Source organism: Dicentrarchus labrax, unplaced genomic scaffold (assembly GCF_905237075.1).
Source record: "Dicentrarchus labrax unplaced genomic scaffold, dlabrax2021, whole genome shotgun sequence".
Classification (NCBI taxonomy): Eukaryota; Metazoa; Chordata; class Actinopteri; family Moronidae; genus Dicentrarchus; species Dicentrarchus labrax.
In genome coordinates, this window is record NW_026136720.1 from 29799474 (window position 1) to 29818938 (window position 19465).

General features: G+C 41.9%; 1 protein-coding gene across 2 annotated transcripts in view; it reads right to left on the reverse strand.

Moving 5' to 3' along the window:
- jph3b (junctophilin 3b) overlaps positions 1 to 19465 on the reverse strand; it is a 51034-nt gene that overhangs the window by 5563 nt on the left and 26006 nt on the right. For both annotated transcript variants that reach the window (XM_051383184.1, XM_051383185.1), the window contains exons 4-5: positions 10822 to 10946; positions 6593 to 7590 (exon numbers count right to left, since the gene is read on the reverse strand). In XM_051383184.1, the coding sequence (XP_051239144.1) occupies positions 6593 to 7590; positions 10822 to 10946 (1123 nt within the window). The remainder of the gene's footprint in view (positions 1 to 6592; positions 7591 to 10821; positions 10947 to 19465) is intronic.

Consider the following 19465-nt stretch of genomic DNA (forward strand, 5'->3'; position numbering starts at 1 on the left):
AGAAGAAAGACAGAAGTTGTACAGTGAAAATCCTTGACTCAAAACATCAGGCCCTAAGCTAGCTATCCTCATCTAAATTTTGAAGCTCACATCCAAAATATCACCGGCATCATCTCAGGAAATTCTGCAAGAGTACTGCTATATCTCTCCCACACAGATACAGATATATATATCACACACACACACACACACACACACACACACACACACACACACACACACACACACACACAGCCTATATATTGGCATTTCGCTTTATTCAACAGGACAGTAGAGAGTGACAGGAAACACAGGGGAGAGAGAGGGAATGAGATGCAACAAATGGCCTCTGGGTCGACTCAAACCTGAGCTGTGCTGAGGTAAGGACTCAGCTTTGACTTGCCTGGTACGTGCTCTACCTGTTGAGCTACTGGGGCGGCCCCTATGTGTGCTTTTATAACTAGCAGGCTTGACTACAGTACTGTAATGCTTTCTTTTGCAGCCCACCTAAGAAAGCTTAAAACCAACTGCAGTGCAGCAGCATGTGTGCTGAACATTTAGTAGTAGACTCATCTTTGTACATAAAGGTCCAGTGTGTAATATTTGGGAGGATCGAGGGTCGCCTTCCATGGAGTTGAAGTCTGTCCAGAATGGACCAACCAAACACTGGCTGCAGATAGGGGCGTTTAGGTTTATTGCGTGTTTATCCGTACTTTTTCCTGAGCACTTGGGAGGGGACGATGAAGCGAGGGAGTTGCAATCTGCAACCGCTGGATAAAATAAATCCTACACACTGCTTAAGATTCTGTTTTTAGTTTGGAGTAGCGGCTGACTGCATGTCTAACACACTCATGTGTCCCTGCTAAATATGTTCATTCATCTGGCACTGGCCTTTCTGTTGTTCCTTGATCTACCAGTACTGTAACACTGACAGAGAAGCAGGTTTTAGTGTCTATGTGCCAATGCAGCATGTTAACATTTCCAAGCTAAATACTAGATATTAGTTTTAGCTAACTAATTGCTAACCTGTCCTGTCATTTTTAATGTTTATTTCTTTACTTTTAAAGGTCCAGTGTGTAGGATTTAGTGGCATCTAGCGGTGAAGTTGCAGATTACTGCGCCCTCACCGACCCTCCCATTCCAAGCGCAAAGGAGAAACTACAGTGTAAAATGTAATAGGTCCTATCTAGACCCAATGTTTGGTTTGTCTGTTCTGGGCTACTGTAGAAAACTACCAGTTTAACATGGCGGACTCTGTTTTATCTGTAGATAAAAGGGGCTCATTCTAAGGTAAGATTTTTATTTTCAGGTGATTATACACTAATGAAATCATACCTATAAATATTATATTACATCTCTGCCAATAGATCCTGTGGACCTTTAAGATCTCCTTGTCATCATGTTAGTTTTTGTTTTTGTGGGCCATGAAGGGCTCCGTCATCTGGGGACACATCTTACTGAGGTGTTGTTCCTGTAAATATGAGCCTTTGGGATGCCCAGAGGTTCATTTCTATGTTCCATGATGATGACTGGTTGATATCTTTGAGTGGACACAGAGGTGCAGTGCTATTTTGGTACGGAGGTTTAATGCTATACTGGATACAGTCAAAGAGTAAGCATCTTGTTTTTGTTTCTATTTAATGCACTTTTGTGTTGTAATCTTGCACTATAAGCACAATATCAATAACGTTTGATTAACTGATTGATAAAAATAGAGGTCCTGTGTGTATGTGTGTGTATGTGTGTGTGTGTGTGTGTATAGCTGCACAGCCCCAGTGTTCCGGTGGTGCTCGCCGCGTTCCCTGTGTGTATTTATCTGAGTGTGATAGTATCTGTGTATGCTGTGAACCTGCCTTACACAAATCTTACTTGCTTCTCTGCGGCTGCAAACACACACACACACACACACACACACACACACACACACACACACACACACACACACACACACACCCCACCTACACCCACACCCCGCCCCCCTGTCACTGACACACGCCCACCGATTGGCCACTGTTGAAGCAAGGCATAAGCTGTTCCCTAGCAACAGAGCACTGGTTAACCAATAGGGGGCCTTCTGTGAGGAAGGGGCTAGTTTTCCAGTCTGCTGTTACTAAGGTGCAGAGAGGACCGCTGGGGTTCTCTCTCCGCCTGTATATCGTGTGTGTGTGTGTGTGTGTGTGTGTGTGTGTGTGTGTGTGTGTGTGTTTTAGGTTGTTTTCAAGTAGCAGGTAGCAGCAGCTATTAAATTACAAAATAACTGACTTCATTCACTGAGCCAGTCATCACACTGTTGCAGACAAATTTGTATTAAAATGAGCAAGTTGTGTGAGGATTGTGGAACTGTCTTTAACAGTTTACACACAAGTAGTGTGTGTGTGTGTGTGTGTGTGTGTGTGTGAGTGTGTGTGAGAGAGAGAGAGAGAGAGAGAGAGAGAGAGAGAGAGAGAGAGAGAGAGAGAGCTTGTATTCATAATGTGCTCCCTGCATGTCTGTAGAGTGCGATGTGTGGCTTTCACTTGCTGCTGATTTTCCTGTTAGTTTCATTAGCTAATGCTGCGGCCGTATTATCATCCAGGATTAGCATTGCTGGGGCCGTCCACCAGCCTGAGTCAAGACGTAGCCAAAAAATTATATTATAGTGGCGTAATCCTCCCTGCTTGCTCATAGTACAAAAAAATCATTCTTTATTTCACAAGGTTAAACCTCGTGCCTCTTCCCCAGGATTATCTTAATATGTGGGATAACATTGTGTTATGTCACTGGGGATGGAATGTATCCTCATTACAGTGGGCAACAAATCCTTTTAGTCAAATCAATGTGTGGCAGTGACATGACAGATATGACAAATGCACCATACAGCTGCTATCCAGGGGGATATTAAGGCCAAACAGAGGCTTGCAGAGGTTCAAACTACTGAAATTTAAAGCTGCTACAACAAAGATTTTCATACCAACAATGGATAAAAGGACTACCTGTAAAGCGAAATGGGTTGCTTATATGATGAACCTACAAAGAATTATCAACTAACTCTACAGTTCTATAGAGCTTTATAGTTTTTTTTTTTTTAAAAATGTGGTTTTGTTTTATAGCTTGTAACTTTAATGTTTTGGTTCAGTCTCAGCTCTCCTATCAGCATTGTTTCCAGAAGCTACAGTAAAAAGGGTAGGGAATGTATTTCAGAAGCATTTTCGTTATATTTGTTAAAATTCTCTCTACATACCAACAGAAATCAATAAGTCAAATTTTCTGAAGAAAAAAAGAAGCAGTCACAGGCCTGTAATGAGCGCAGCCAGTCTTTTCATTCAAGCCGTATTGCTGAAGCTACCGAGCACACTGAAGAATGGCAGAGAAAGAGCAGCCAGAATGTATAGTCCCACCTTTAACTACAGCTTGCACTGCTACACAAAGCAAGAAAAGAAACACAGAAGTAAAAAAAGACTACGAACAAAATGTTTTGATGAAGCAACAGGTCAAACCACAGTTTCAATGATGGTGAGAACTGAGGTAGAAGAACTGTGCAGGAATGAGAAGAGAGGTAGTTGCATATGGCTAGCGATGACATACGTTACCTACCCTAGCTTTAAACTACCTGCCCAGAACCAAATGGAAGATAAAGTTAGCGACTAGCTGGTGAACACACTGGAGCATTTAGCTGCTAAAGAGTCAGATAATTCTCTCAGGATTTGACATAGTGGCCAAACCGTATAATGACAGCAATGACGTCCATCACGACAATGCACATTGTCCACAAAACCCTTTGTTATAAGCTTACACTGTGACAGAAGCGGTTGTAAACTGGTGGATAAAATTCACTACTCTTGCAAAATGACTTTTCAGATCAGAATTTGAATTGGAAAGTCTAGAAGACCCACACATATAAATCATTATATCCCCATTTAAGTTAGCAGAGGGCTAAACCAGACGTTAGCTGGCTCGGCTGGGGGAAGAACGGCCTCCAATGCTTTGTCCAGTTCTCCATTACATCCATAGTGAAGACCAAAAACAAACTAAAAGAAGAGTGAATATTGGACTCAGGTGGCCAGAATTATGACTACAAATAAATGCTTATGTTGCTCTATGTCCGCTGTGTCAATGGAAATAGTTTTCTAAAACATCAGCTATATCAACTTTTAAGGTAATAATGTCAATGGTGTGATTTCAGCCTATTGTCCTGCCCTAAAGTGCCCCCAACTCATTGCCCAACCTCAGTGTTGGACCTCCATAATGCTCTTGTGGGAACAAATCTCTGCAGCCAGGAATTACAATTTTGTAGAAAGCCTTGTCAGAAGAGTGGAGGCTTTTATAGTAGAAGATGAATTCCCATGTGTTAGGACAGAGATGTTCAACAATCACATATGGGTTTTATGTTTATGTGTCCATACATTTCACCCATGTAGAGTAGCATGGTGACTAAAAATTACAAATCACTGACAAATTCCAAGGTTGGCATGTTCATTTTTCTCTCTCTGCATTTACTGAGGAAATGTTGCCTTTGTTTAAGCCACCCTTTATATCAGTTACTGTATTATAATAATTTAGTCATAGGTTCATTTGTACAGCGATACAGCGATACAGCGATGCGGAAACATAATTTTGCAATGGTTCATTAGGCCTAGCAACACAAATAATCAGACAGGTTTTAAACAAGCCCCAGTTTAACTATACTCAACCCTGGAGTCCAGCAGAGGCAACAGGTCCCCAGATATCAGCAATGAAACAGATGGTTAAATTATTATCATAATCAAAAGGAATAATCTAAAAATAAGAGTAACAGTATTTGTGTAGAAACTGAGCGATACCTTGTTATGTGCATTGCTAAGCAGAGAAAATATTCTGACTGTGCCAGTATACTTTGCAGCTGTTTGTCTCTGTGTGTATTAAAAATGCTTTCAGCACAAATGTGTCAGTGTGAGGCTTGACAGCATAAATGACAGAGTTCATCACTGTCACTGAAAATTCTCTGATCAGGCGCCGCTTGTGCTATATATTTGACACATGCTGGCACCTGTTAGACCATTACACCTGTAATCACCAGGGACTATGTTTATGTTCTTGGGTTTTCAATCAGACCTCACATAAGCATCAATTCATTTTATTTCATAAATTATTTAAATTATACCTCACCATCTAAACAAAATGTCTTATTTCAAAATATTCTAGAAACCTTTATATGGAAATATGGAAAAAAAAGGCCACAAGGATTTGATTCTTATAAGCAACTGAATAGTAAAGGTCCAGTGTGTAACTGGTCCTTTAAATGTGAAGTCTAATTGCTACTGAATTTTTACTGTAGTGGAAGCTGTAAACAGAGCACAGAAATATTATCATATGTTAAAGCTAATATGGCTAACTTGTTAGCGAACACTTGTATCCAGTATACACAGAGATAACTTTGCAAAGCAGCCGAACCCGTGAAATCACGTAAGAATCCATCTTGCCAGGACGTTTGCAGACCAATCGGCTTCCTTTGAGAAAGTACTGGCAGCCTCGGGGGTTGGCACTAGGGGTGGCGCAGCGAGAAGCAACTGCTAATTAAAGAGTGGCTTCAGTAAGAGTTTGACTACGTTATATTGTTCATTGATCTGATTGGTTGAAATTTTCTAATGATAGACGTTGATAGACAGATGGTTCATTCAATCACCTGCTGAGTATTTTTTTTTTAAAGGTGCCTGCCCTTTTCCAAACACTTTCCACTGAAGATTTCCCAGATGGGTCTGTGTAACAAATCATCTAGTGCAGTTAGGTTAATGCAGAGCAACATTAGAATCCACTTATTATTTGGAAAGATGGTCCTGAATTGTGTTAACAATCAGAAGTGGGCTTTCAGTTACAAAAGGTTGGGAACCTGCTGTGATGAAACACTCTAAATATATGGTTATAGGTTTTTGGTTAATTTTTGGCTGACGTGATAAACTGAAAGAAGCTCTTGATCCTCAGAAAATTGCCTCCTGACCCTGTCCACAAGGAGGTCAGAGATCAGACTCAACAGCAGCCCTGCAGCTGATAAGGATTCAGTGTCTCACTGAAGGACACTCGATCAGAGTGGAGGCCATTTGCTTGGCTCCCTGCTCATGCCGTGCCACAGTGCCCCCCGCCCAAAAAAAAACTAGTCTAGTCTAGTGTTTTAAACCAGGAAATATTTACAGGGTTTTATTGTGTTGTAATTTATGTCTACATTTGTAACAGTTTTATATAGCTGCTTCATCAATCAGGACACGTTTCTTAATTGCTGTAAAAAACAAAAATAGGAACATTTGGACCAGGAATCTGATATTATTGATGTCACTATTCACAGTGGCTGATGAGGTGAAGGCAGTGATGAAGATGTTCAACCTTTGCTGACTGAGGTGAGTGCTAAAAACAGTGCTCGCTGATTGTTGTTTAAGAGCCAGTTTAGTTTTGTATTTTCCTCCTCAGTGGAAACGTACTCTGCCTGTGCACCAGGTGGATTTTCAGCCAGTGACCATAAAAACCACCTGAAAGTAATTTGTGTATCCCAGCCATCAGCAGTTCTGTGAAACAAAAATCTTGCCTTGTGCAGCTTTAATCTTATCTCACAAGAGTGTATGTGTGTGTAACAGAGCTGTGTTAGTGTGCTCACTGTGACTCTTACCGAGTTGCCTTTGCTCTGCGTGAGGGTGTGGTCATGCTGCTCGGGTGTGATGGGGGAGGACTTCAGAGGGGGGGAGAGGGTGAGGTCCCGACGCAGAGGCCGTGAATCCATCTTTTCACCCGGTCTGTCCAGCTTGTGCACCTCTTTACCCCCCTCCCTCCCCTCCTTCCCCTCTCTTCCTTCCCTCCCTTCCCTCCCGTCGCGGTTCTTATGCCTCTGTCGTTGCACGGTGTGCGAGCGCCCCTCTCCGTGAGCATGACTGTGCCCTGGCCTCTCCTCCCCGTGCCCATGGGGCTTGTGGGTAGTGGAGTCTCTGGGCTGTAAAGGCTTCATCTCCATCTCATAATTGCTAATTTTCTCCTCATCCTGCTCCAGCAGCCGGCCTCCTCTGCTGTGCACGCCCCTGTGCCCGGATGTCCAAGAGGCAGACGAGGACGACTCTGTCCACCTGTCCCCTCTGGCTTGTCTGTGATTGGATGATCCGTGCTCTCGGGACTTGTGATTGGAGGAGCTATGTTTGTGTCCGTTGGTTCGGCTCGCTCCTCGTCCGCTGATCCCACCTCCTCCTTTCGACAACACCCCTCTCCTCTTGTCCTCACTCCAGCTGTTGGCCCGTGGGTACTCGCCCTTCCCTCCTCCGCCTTCACCTACCCCGCTTCCTCCCTCCATCAACACTTGGATCTCTGTCTGCCCTCCTCCACCACCTTTCTCACCCCTTTCTCCTCCGTCCTTCCCCTTGTCCCCGTGGTCCACGGCGCTCTGTCGATGGAAACGGGCACTCTTGCTGCGCTGGGATGGCCGGGCAGGGGGAGGTGGCGTGTGTGGCGGTGAGGAAGAAGGGGGACTGAGGTCTGGGGTTGCAGCATCGTTGGAGGGGTCGTCAGAGCCTGCGCTCTTTACGTAGAGGTCAGGGCTGTCAGCGGTGCCGGCGCTACTCGACAACCCCTCGCCCTCCACCTCGCTGGACACCTGGCGTTTGGGACGCTGCACCTCCATGCCTGCAAAAGACAGATGACATCGGAAAGATGACTCCATGCTTGTTGGCATTACACTGTCACCGCCACTTTCTCGTACAGCCAAGGAGCACAAGCACCATCGATGTGGCTGCTGATGGACCTGAGCACTGCAGTATTTTCCCCCACCCCCTTAGACCTATGTTTATTTATTTAGTTTCAACAATGTTCAATGTTCGAACAAAATCATTTTATTCAGGTAACGCTACGTTTCACCAGTTGCCTTTCAATGGGTGTCGGGGTCAGCCCAATGGTCCCACAGACCTATGTTCCCACATTTCTAAGAAATTTGTTTTTCACTGAAAATTAGGCCCTATGTTCCCACATTTCTAGGACATTTTCAAAATTAAGTCCTGTATTCCTACATTGGGTTAGGGTTAGGGGTTAGGGGTTAGGGAATAGGGAATAGGTTGGGTGTAATTGGCTACCAAATTGGGAGAAAGAGGAATAAAATCTGATATAAATTTATGAAAAAGGAAATGTGGGAACATAGGACCTAATTTTGAAAAAAATCTTTGAAATGTGGGAACATAGGGCTGTGGGAACATAAGCACGCTCCCAATGGTGTCTTATCCCCTTTGTGCATGCATCAGTGTTGTTGTTGTCTGCTGTCATAAATGTAATTTTTTATCAAGATTTAAGCCACATTTTACAATATACTTTTTATATCTTGGTGTTTTTTAACTATATCATTTAACCGGATGAAGGATTTTAGTCATTGCACGTCCGGCTCATAAGTTATCAGAGAAATAAGCTGAGCTAACGTTAGCAGCAGCTCAGCTTGCAGCCCCTCTGAGACGTCCTTTATCTGTGCCAAACAGAGTTGGAGAAGTAAAGACAAGGTAAACTGCTTTATTCTGTGTTTTTACCAGTTTTAATCAGTGGATGAAGACTGAAGGAATCCTAACCGGGAGAAAAAGAAACTGCGTCTTTTGTTATTGTTTTGATGTGAGAGACCCCTAAGTGGCAAAAATTACATATTGTACAATACTGACCAACTGGCGACCAGTCCGGGGCCTACCCCACCTGTCAGCTGGGAGCGGCTCCAACCTACCACGACACTCTGAAGGATAAGCGTTTATAGATAATGGATAGATGGATGGATGCTGTAGATTATATATGAGATCTGACTGTCCACAAAGATAATTACATGAGTTGCATGGCTGGGTGTGCTGGATACGTTTCTTCCAGACAAGCTATGAAAATGAAAAGCCAGTGAATGAATCTTGGATCTTAAAGTTAAAAGACCCTCCCCGCTCTTTAAAAAAAAAAATCCAACTACCCTTTCCTCTCTACGGAAGCCCTAAAGGGCCATGCATTCATACATTTTATTTCCTCCATTTTCCTGTGATAACGGGATAATTTTCTCGAGATCTCGAGATAAGGAAACTTTGTTTTCCCGAGATAACGATATAATAAATTTCGAGATCTGGGGTAATGACTTTGATATGATGCGGTCAAGCCAGCCGTTACTCCGATCTCCGTGGTCAAATCAGCCGCACTTTAATTTTCGAATTTTCATCGTATTCACTTCCGGTTTTCAAAATAAAGGTATTAAGAACAGTAAGCTATAATTTGAACCAACATTTAAAATAAAATATGTTACATTAAAGTGTTTCATGCGCCCATGATGAATAAAAAAAATACTTCAAGCATTTTTACTGCACCAATGTGGAGAAATGCCAAAACAAAAGTTCCATATTTGTACCTCCAAGCAGCATCTTTTCTCATATTTGAGGTACCGTAAAAACACTTTGCTCAATAATTCCTGGCTATGGATGGTATATTTGACTTCTACACATATAAGAATACAAGTATACTTAATATCAAGCATTTTTACTGCACCAATCTGGATTAATTCAACAATAAAATTCCATATTTGTACCTGCTTTTACTGTACCTCAAATATATGAAAATATGCCACTTGGAGATACAAATACGGAATTTTATTGTTGAATTTCTCCACATTGGTGCAGTAGAAATGCTTGATATTAAGTATGCTTGTAGTCTTATATGTGTAGAAGTCAGATATACCATCGATAGCCAGGAATTATTGAGCAATGTGTTTTTACAGTGGCTCAAATATAAGAAAATATGGAATCTGGAGGTATAAATATGGGTCTTTTATTGTTGAATTTCTCAACATTGGTGCAGTAGAAATGCTTGATATTAAGTATGTTTTTTATTCATCATGGGCACATGAAACACTTTAATGTAACATATTTTATTTTAAATGTAGGTTCAAATCATAGCTTACTGTTCTTAATACCTTTATTTTGAAAACCGGAAGTGAATACGCTGTTTCTCCGCAATTACCATAATGCTGAGAATACTTGTACACTCAAAATTCAAAAAGTGTGGCTGATTTGACCATGGAGATCGGAGTAACGGCTGGCTTGACCGCAGTTATCATATCACAGTCGTTATCTCGAGATCTCAAATTAATGATATCGTTATCCCGGGAAAACAAAGTTTCGTTATCTCGAGATCTCGAGAAAATTATCCCGTTATCTCGGGAAAACAAATGAAATTAACTCGTTATTACGGGAAAACGGAGGAAATAAAATGTATGAATGCATTCCATACCTCTCTGACCCCACCCTCTACCACCCCAAATCATTTTTTGTCCCTTAGTTTTTATCTGTGAACAAATTCAAGGAAACAATAGTGTGCACAATGATGTCCAGAATGTACGTATCAAGACAAACATGTTGCAAAATGTCAGCACTGATTCTTGTTGACATAGATGTCCTCACAATAGCACGGAGTGTTGTTGTTTTTTAGCTGTGTGAGAAACAGACAGCCACCGAGAGTAGAATAGATGGCAAAAGAACAATCGCTGTCATCTCAGGTATCTGTGTGTGGGAGTGTACAGTACGTGTCATGAAGTCATTGTGTGTGTGTGTGTGTGTGTGTGTGTGTGTGTGTGTGTGTGTGTCATAGTGCTTGTGGGTTGGCTACCTGCAGTGCTGTACAGGTGTGAGTGACAGAGGCAGAAACACAAAGCTGGAGGGAGGTTTACACTGACCTTTATCACCAACCCACACACACATATACACACACACATATGCATTTGTGTTTCGTTGTTCATGCATGTGTACACACACGTGATATTCCATATATGTCAGCTTAGCTGGGTTTGTAGATTATGGACATGTGTGGCATATGGGTATATACTGTATGTATGTTGTGGTTTTGGTGAGAGTGGGTGCCCACCATTTCCTGGGTGCTGGAAGGAAGGGGAGAACTGCTTGGCGGTGACCCTTGCCATGCGACTCTCCTCCTGGGCTTTCTGAGCTGCTACTACTGCTGCCTCCGCTTTACCCTGTGCATGAGCCGTCCTGAGAGACAAAAGACAGAATGTACAGAATACGATAAATACATCCAACTCTTAATATTTTAAAATAATAAAACAATAGAAACAAAATCATTGGCAGTGGTGTCCAAAACTAATTTCTGTAAGCAAGAGGTACAGCAGGTTGGAAGGAGATAATGAATTGTACTTCAAAAGAACAGAACAGAATGGAAAAATACTGTCCTAAAATACTGAAGGTATAATAAAACACAGTAACTGACCTTTTGTAACAGTAAAAGTGCCAACAGTGCACCGGAGTATTTCAGTTTTTCACTGATATAGGGGAATTTGTGGTCGAGCTCTGATTTACTCAGTACACACAAGACCCTCAGAATGCAACCAGATCAACTCCATTAACATTGTGTTGGCTTCTGGTGTTTGCTGCCCAAAGGGTGATGGGATACGTTGCAACCCAATCCTTTGACGGTTAAAAGAAAAGTTTAAGTTCAGGAAACTTTGTGCTAATTGAGGAATCTGTTTGTTCTCACAACTTTTTAACTTAACCTCGTTGAGACCCACCTAAAAAAACAAGTTGGTAATCTTTATTGTCCAACCCACAACCAATAAACCTGACGGGGTGGACGCGACTTAGACTACACGCACTCAGAGCAAACTACAACTTATTGTTTTCTGTCTGTTTTGACCCTCTGTCCACACTAGCCCAACATTTTTCTCACCTGAAAACAGCTTTTTTTTAAAGACGCAAATAAATCAGTGTTTTATCTTGCTGTAGATCCTGAGTTCAGCTGTATTAAAACATAGTAGATCAGAGAGAGCATGAGGGCATCGAACAGCTGAGAGTAAGTGGACTGTCTGTAACACTCCTCACCAGTTAGCTGTGATGCGCAGTTTCCAGCTTTTAGAGGACGAAATGCAGCTGTTTTCATTGCATTTGGGTGTTTCAGTGTGGATGGAAAACTTTATGAAAACAACCAGAAAACAGTTCCTTGCTGTGAAAAAAGGCTGGGACCGACAAGGCTGTTTTTTCAGCAGGGTTGTGTAGACACTCATCGTTGTCTGTAGCCTGATAATCAGACTGAATTTCCATTTTGTTTCACTTCACTTTATAGTCCAGGTGAAATGAAAAATGTCATTCTAACCCTTTAAGATTGCATCCACAACTTTTAGCGACACGGAGCGCAGATTCAGGCCGGGCCTCACTGATGTGTACAAAGTGTACAAAGACAGAGTGATTTGGGTGAAACTGGAGGAGCCAAAACCGGCAAAAAAAACACCTCAGTATTTTATTCCCTGTCGTCAAACTGTCCTCCTTCGGCATTAGATGCTGTATTCGGTCCCAGTCTGGATCCACTATAGCTGCTACTGTGAAAAGTCCCTCCCTACCTGCCACCAGCATCATTTTCAGCTGAAACGGATGCAGCGGTAGCGGTTGCTTGGAGCAATTTAGGTTTGATCAAAGGTAGCTAGGTACAGATGACCTTCCCACCCTTAATCGCAGCCACTACTATCTGATTGATCGACTGTTTCTACAAACAGCCGTCACTGAGCACAACACAGGATTCATATGAGTGAGCAAATCTGAGATGTGAGCAGTGATTTAGATGAACCAGGATTGTATCAATTCAGTTTTAATGTGAATATGTTGTATTAAATTTGTCTCTCATCTTAGCCATACATTATTTAAACAAATTCGTCACGATAGGAACAATTTTATTCTTTCATTTCAGTGTATAACCCTTTTTGGGAAAACGTTTGCAGCTGAATCAGAGGGCGAGAAACACACAAAGAGAGACAGAAGACCGTGAACAGCATGTAGGCATCAGCATATTACATGATACCTCACACAGTAGCTATGGGAGGACAATTATTACAAAGCAGCTACACTATGACGAGGTAGTATATATTCCTCTGTTTATAGGCACTGTAATCTTTTGCTTGAAAATGTGTTTATTATCACAACATAATTCATCTCCCTGCCTTTTCACATCTCCTTCATCTCTCTAACTGCTCCTTTACAGTCTCCTCCTTTCCTCTCCCTCACTCTTTCTTTTATTTCTGCCCATGCTCCTCTCTGCCTCTTTCTAATTGCTCCTTACCTTCTTTAACACAATCCCCTTTTCATCTCCCTCTTGGCCCACCCTCTCTTTCTTTCTCTCTGCTTATATCAAATGGATCTTTTCTCTCAATCACAACCTCCGTCTCTTTCTTTCCATTCGCCTATCTTTCTCTGTCTTTTCCAAAGGGCTCTCGACTCATGTAAAATAACCTCTCCATCCCTCCCTCCATCCCTCCCTTTTCTCTCTCTGGGCAGTAACAGTCTTGATGCAGTGTTGCATGTCGATGGCTATTGATTTTTTTGCTCTTCGCCTCTCTGTTTCTCTTTGCCCCTCTCTGCACTCTCTGCCAGCACTGCTATGCCAGGCCCACAGTATACTCAACACCACCATGTGTGTGAGTGCGTGCCTGTTGGCTGTGGGGGAGGTGAGGTGTAAGGAGAGAGAAGAAGACTGTTTCACATGACATAATCACATGTAGAAATTTTGACAGAAGTCTCATATTCTCAAGGTTTAAATGTCATGAATAGAATGTTTCCCATGCAAACGCACTTTGCTAATCTGACACAACCTGCTCTCACCTTGGTGCTCACACCACAACATGAAAGACTCTCTCTCTCTCTCTCTCTCTCTCTCTCTCTCATCCTGTCCTCCACAACTCCCTGTCCCACTCCTGTCTTTCCCGGGAACAACCTGTTTCTGGATGAATCAACTGCCTGGAGAGAAAAAAGCAGCCCGTTCAATGGCAGCTTGATTATACAACACTACATCCCGTCCAAAAGAAAAAAAGAGTTGCAGATGGAGGGCAAGAAGAGAGACAGGAAGGAGATGGAATGGGTGATGAGGGAGAGAGGGAGGGAGGGAGAGAGGGAGGGAGGGAGGGAGGGAGAGGAGTGTGTGACAAAGAAGAGGTGTAGAGGTTGTAATGGAAAATGGCATGGGAAGAGACTGAAAGAAAAAAACAGAAGATGGTGTTTAACAGGTGTTAGGTATTCAAAATCAATGAATCATTAGCAGATTATTTGTAAGAGAGTGTAATTACAGATGGACAACCTCTACATTAAAGTGAAAGAAGGGGAGGGGGGACAAGCAGCAATGTCTTCTTTGTGACAGGAAAGAAAAAGTGGAGAGATGTGGTTTTACTGTAATTTTGAGAGCCACTAGCACTGCAAATACCACTGGCATTGGAGAGGGCTGCCCATTGTTTGGTTATGTATCAACTTTCAGTGGGAATTTATAGTGAGGATATCACAAGATTGTGTTAAATCCAAGCAAACTGTAATTACATACAAATTACAACAGAATTAGTTACTGAAGGTTTAGTTTTAAAAGGTTGTAAAGAATGACAGTGAAACACTATCAATATGTTTTAAGTTCAACTAGTGCTAAAACAATTAATTAATTGAGAACAGGAAATCTATTGTCAGCAATTTTCATAATCAAGTTATTGTTTAAGAGGCCGATCAAACAGAGACGCATTACTAGAAATGCACCACACACTCCTCTCTTGTGGCGCTTTTTCTAGCGGTTTTTAGACGCACACAAAAGTTAAAATATTTAAACTTTTCAGAACAAGTCGCACTGCTCATCAGTGTCACACTTGGCCCAGACAGCCAATCAAATCAAGCAAGAGGCAGGCTTTACTACCTTACAACTTCCTTACTGTTCTGATGCCATTTACTATGCCAGTAAATAGATTAGGTGGCTAGTTAGGTGTTGGCCTAAGAGCTACAGTAGCTCATCTGTTGGATCAGACCACACGGGCCAGCCTTGATAATATAAACTGTACCCTGGTTCTGTATTGAATGTTGGTCAGACAAAACAAGCAATTTGTTTTTTTTCACCACATTTACCATTTTACTTTTCCATTTTTTTATAGACAAAACAAAACAATACAAACAAATTACTGACAAATCAACTGATGATGGAAATAATCACTAGTTGCCCAGCTCTAGTTTCATATAGTAGGCTGATGGATCCTTCAGTAAGCCCCGCCCACTTGATTAACTACAGCTGTCAAGCTTCCCATTCTATACTGCATGTATTGTGGCAAATTTACGACTCGAAATTACCTAAGGTAATAACCTAAGCTTTAACCTAAGGCTAAAGCTACATGTGCCGGGCAAAAAAGCACATGTAGGTCAGAAACTAGAAATAGCAGCGTTCATGTATTTCAGGGTGAAGCTACAGTCTTTAGCTCTGGTATAATCGTACAGTATAAAAGATAAAAATGCATCAAAATCTTTTTTTACCCCAACAGATCCCAGTTTGGATGCTTACTATACAGAAGACAATGTAGTAAGCTAATGATATGACCCTTGGGTTTGGAAATAACACAAGGTTACAAAAGTTAACCGGGCATGCTATTCATTTCTAGCCAACTGCTTACATTAGAGCAGACAAACACACCGCTCAATTCCGTATCATGTTTTTGGTTTTGGTAAAGCTAGAAAGAAAAGACACCACTCTCCAAGCTCTTTGTATTAAGTATCAGTCTAACTACAGGCCCAGTGCACACCACCTCAACATGTGGAGAAATCCAAAGGTTGACAGGCCTGGAGACAGGAGCTTGCTGTAAAGTATCACACACACTTTGACAAAGTTATATTGATGTTTAAAATGCTACATGTAGCACCTTTTAGAGGACAGAGTGAATCTGTGCAGATACCAAGGCCAGGAGGACAAGAGAGAGAGAGAGAGAGAGAGAGAGAGAGGGAGAAAAGAAGAGGAGAACCAAACACGAGATGGAAGAGATACACACAGAGGAAGACAAACACAGGCACACTGAGGTGAGGTGAGGTGAGGTGAGGAGAGAGAAAGTCTAATCCAGGACTGATGCTAAGCTCTTCCATCATCTCGGTCATTACTCTGAACCAGCTGATGATGATGATGAGGATGATTCATACCTGAATATCTAACAAAGCTTTCCGGTGTGCATCACTGCTAAGTGTATGTGTGTGGTGCATGCGTGTGCGAGTGAGTGTGTGCGTTGGGCTTCAGGCTTGCTGATGAAACGAGGTCACAGGATTGCAGTGAATGGCTCCGTCCACGAAGCGCAGTGAGTCACTGGTGTGTTTCTCTGGTACAAGCTAATCACAGGTAGTCTGATGCCACATCAGTTACATCAGCGCATGTAACAACAGCGATCAGGACACATCAGCCTAGTATCACACACACACACACACACACACACACACACACACACACACACACACACACACACACACACACACACCAGGATCCACATCCAGGATTTACTTCAGGCATGTGGTCAGCTGGCACACAATATCTACCAGCTCCAAGATTTTGTTCTGGAGCCGAAGCCTGACCTTTGACCTCTCTGCCCCCTAACATGGATTGCACACATCAACATTAAGAAGTCCAATACATTTTCAAAAGTACTCGATGAACATTTTTAGAAACACACACACACACTCCAGCAAAGTCGGACGAAGAGCCACATCATCCTTGAACCAGATTGCTGCTTTCATTTAGCTCCAAGAGTATCTGCAGCAACTATCCTGTGACTGTGTTTCACCTCTCAGGGTTTCTCCTGGTGTTCCACAAGGAAATACCCTGCTGTTCTGTTCTGGGACACACAGAGAGAGAGAGAGAGAGAGAGAGAGAGAGAGAGAGAGAGAGAGAGGCTGTCCTGTCCCGGGCTATGCTGCTGTCTAAATCTGGGTTAGACATTTCTGTGTGTATGCATGGCTGTACCACAAAGAAAGAGCTGGTTTAAAGACCAGGCTACAGTTGTACTGTACGTACACTTCAGTTGTAGTTGGATTTCTGCCATTAAAACCAGCAACCTGCATCATCTACCTGGACTCTCTGCACTGAACTTGGCAAATGCTCAGAGCATCACCACTTTGATACTCAGCAAATTAGTTAAATCTGCACATTACCTCCTCCTTCCCACAAGATTCAATTTCACTTTATGCTGCTTCTGTTTCAAAGACCTCATCTCAGACAGAAAAAACATTTTATGGTTTCAAATCTATTATAAATGTAGTCTATTGACTATTTCTAAATGTAGATGTGAGATGTTTCAATGGATATAAAACCAATCTGGCTATATTATCTAATGCAGGTTGCATGTTAGTACGCAATTTTGATGTGTTAGCATTTAGCTTTGTGCCTCACAGAGCTGGGACCATGGCTATAGACTCTTGGTCATAAATCAGGTTCACTTAAGTACTTTTTGTATCGAGATCTGGGTTTATCTGCTTTAAGCATGCATAAAATGGCACCCTACTTTAAACAAGGACACTCTGTCCCTCCCCAAAAATAATTTAAGCCCCCCCTTGTGCATGAGCTCCTGCCCTCCAAACATCCGAGCACAATCCTCCTCAGCATACATTAGCTGAAGTTTGCATGACCTGCCAGTGTGTCTTCATTTCTCTTCTTAAAGGGACATTATGTAGGAATTTCTCCCATCTAGCGGTGAACTTGTATTTTGCATTCAAACGAATAGTGCTCTCTAGTGCCTCGCCTTTTCAAATGCGTATTGCAACTACGGTAGCCGTTATGTACCAAGAAGCCTAACGTACCTGTTGAGGAGAAAGCAGGTAACTTCAGCGTCCCTTTCAAAGTCTTTCTCCTTCATTAGCTCTTTCCACCTGGGAAAAGCTACCCCGATGTTTACCCTTGTTTTTTTAATTTGCCGGTCACGTTGCCTTTTTAATTCCCTTTGTCGCTTTTTTGGCGATGAGGATTCCTTCTCCTGTGGCTCGGCATAAGTATGATCCTCCTTTACTGATCTCACTCACTGATATCCTTCTCCGTTATAGCTGATTTCAGTCACGTGACGCTGGCTCTGAACGAAAACGCGTTGTGGATTAGCTAGACAGGTAGGCTAGTGCTTTATGTCCCTCTCTGCGATTATAGTTTTTAAAAAATCAATCCATGGACTTGCCCGTCCAATGTATACACAGATAAGAAATTCTTTGCTTATGAGGATAAGTCAGATCATTGGCAGAGGTAATTTTACACCAATGAGGACACATTTATGAATGAAGACATTGATTTTAGCTAATGAAATACTTAAAACACTACACAATGTCCCTTTAATGTCTTAAACCTGCCAGATCCACCTGTGGGACCAGATTACAACTCATGTGGTTCAGGCAAACATTGTTCAAACACACAGAACAGAAGAATTACTTGTAAACTTAAATGCTTTTCAGGGAAAAACTTAAAGGGATTATCAGGGGCAGATTAAAACAAACAGATAATATCTGCCATATATATAACTACTGTAAACATACCGGTCCAAACCAGAGTGTATGGGAAGATGGTTGTATTTCTGAGAAATACAACTTCTGCGAGATAAATGTTATAGCGTTTAAAGGAATATGTCACCATTATAAGTCATTTGCTTTCTGTCATATCAATATCAAGATCAATTTCAATTTCACCTATCTCTTTCCAGGAAAAGGTCCAACCTATGTTAGTCTAGCTTAGCACAAAGGCAGGAAACAGTGGGAAACAGCTCCACCGAACAGAAATACGCTCTCCAACAATTCCAAAATTGTTTTATTGATGTGTTTAACGTGTTAGCTAACTCCCTGCCAATGTGTCTGAGGTGGAGTTTGGTCAGGAAAGTGGGAAAACCCGATTAGTAGCCAATAATAATTCAGTGTTGTCAAATGTTTTAAACCAGTGTCTTCTTTTCTACATCTACATGTTAAATACACAAGATACAATATGTAAATAGGACAGCTTTGTTGTTGGAAGACAATTGATGTAGCTAGCTAGCATGTTTGTACCTGAGTTTGTTCTTAGCCAAGGCTAAACAAGTGTAGGACCAATTCCTGTACTAATAAGACATAAAACCTAAAGTCCCCTCCACTCTTTAATCGGTGTCTCTTCTTGTCCCTACAGTGTGCTGTGTGAATGGTGTCTGTGCAGAGTTTGACTCTAGAAGGATGTTTTCACATTCATCTGCTGAAAGTGGAAAGTTTCTCTGTGCTCATTGAACATCTGATTTTAAGGGGCGGGGCCTACCAGCATGATTTGTGACATCACAAATAGTATCAACTTCAGGACGGACTTTACAGTGAAGTAGAAGACATCTTGTGTGTTTTCTGAGGTACACTGTCAAGTTACAACAATGATGTGCATAATATCCAGCAGAGGCCCTATCTACTGCACAGCCAGTGTTTGGTTTGTCCATTCTGGGATACTGTAGAAACATGGTAGTTAACATGGTGGACTTTTAGTTTTTTAATGTTTTGAGGGAACAAAAATACAACAATCCTTACATTCAGGTGATTAAACACTAATTAAAACATACTTATGAATATTATATTCCATTTCTGCCAACAGATCCTCCTAAATGTTACACACTGGACCTTAAAGAGAAAGAAGTCTTGTCCCAGTGTTGTAAATGAAGCTTGAAAAAGAAATGCTTATAGTGCCTTCATCTAAGATTAAGTCATCTGTTTTTATTATGCTGTTTGAAGAAATGATGTCTTATTGTACATTTTGT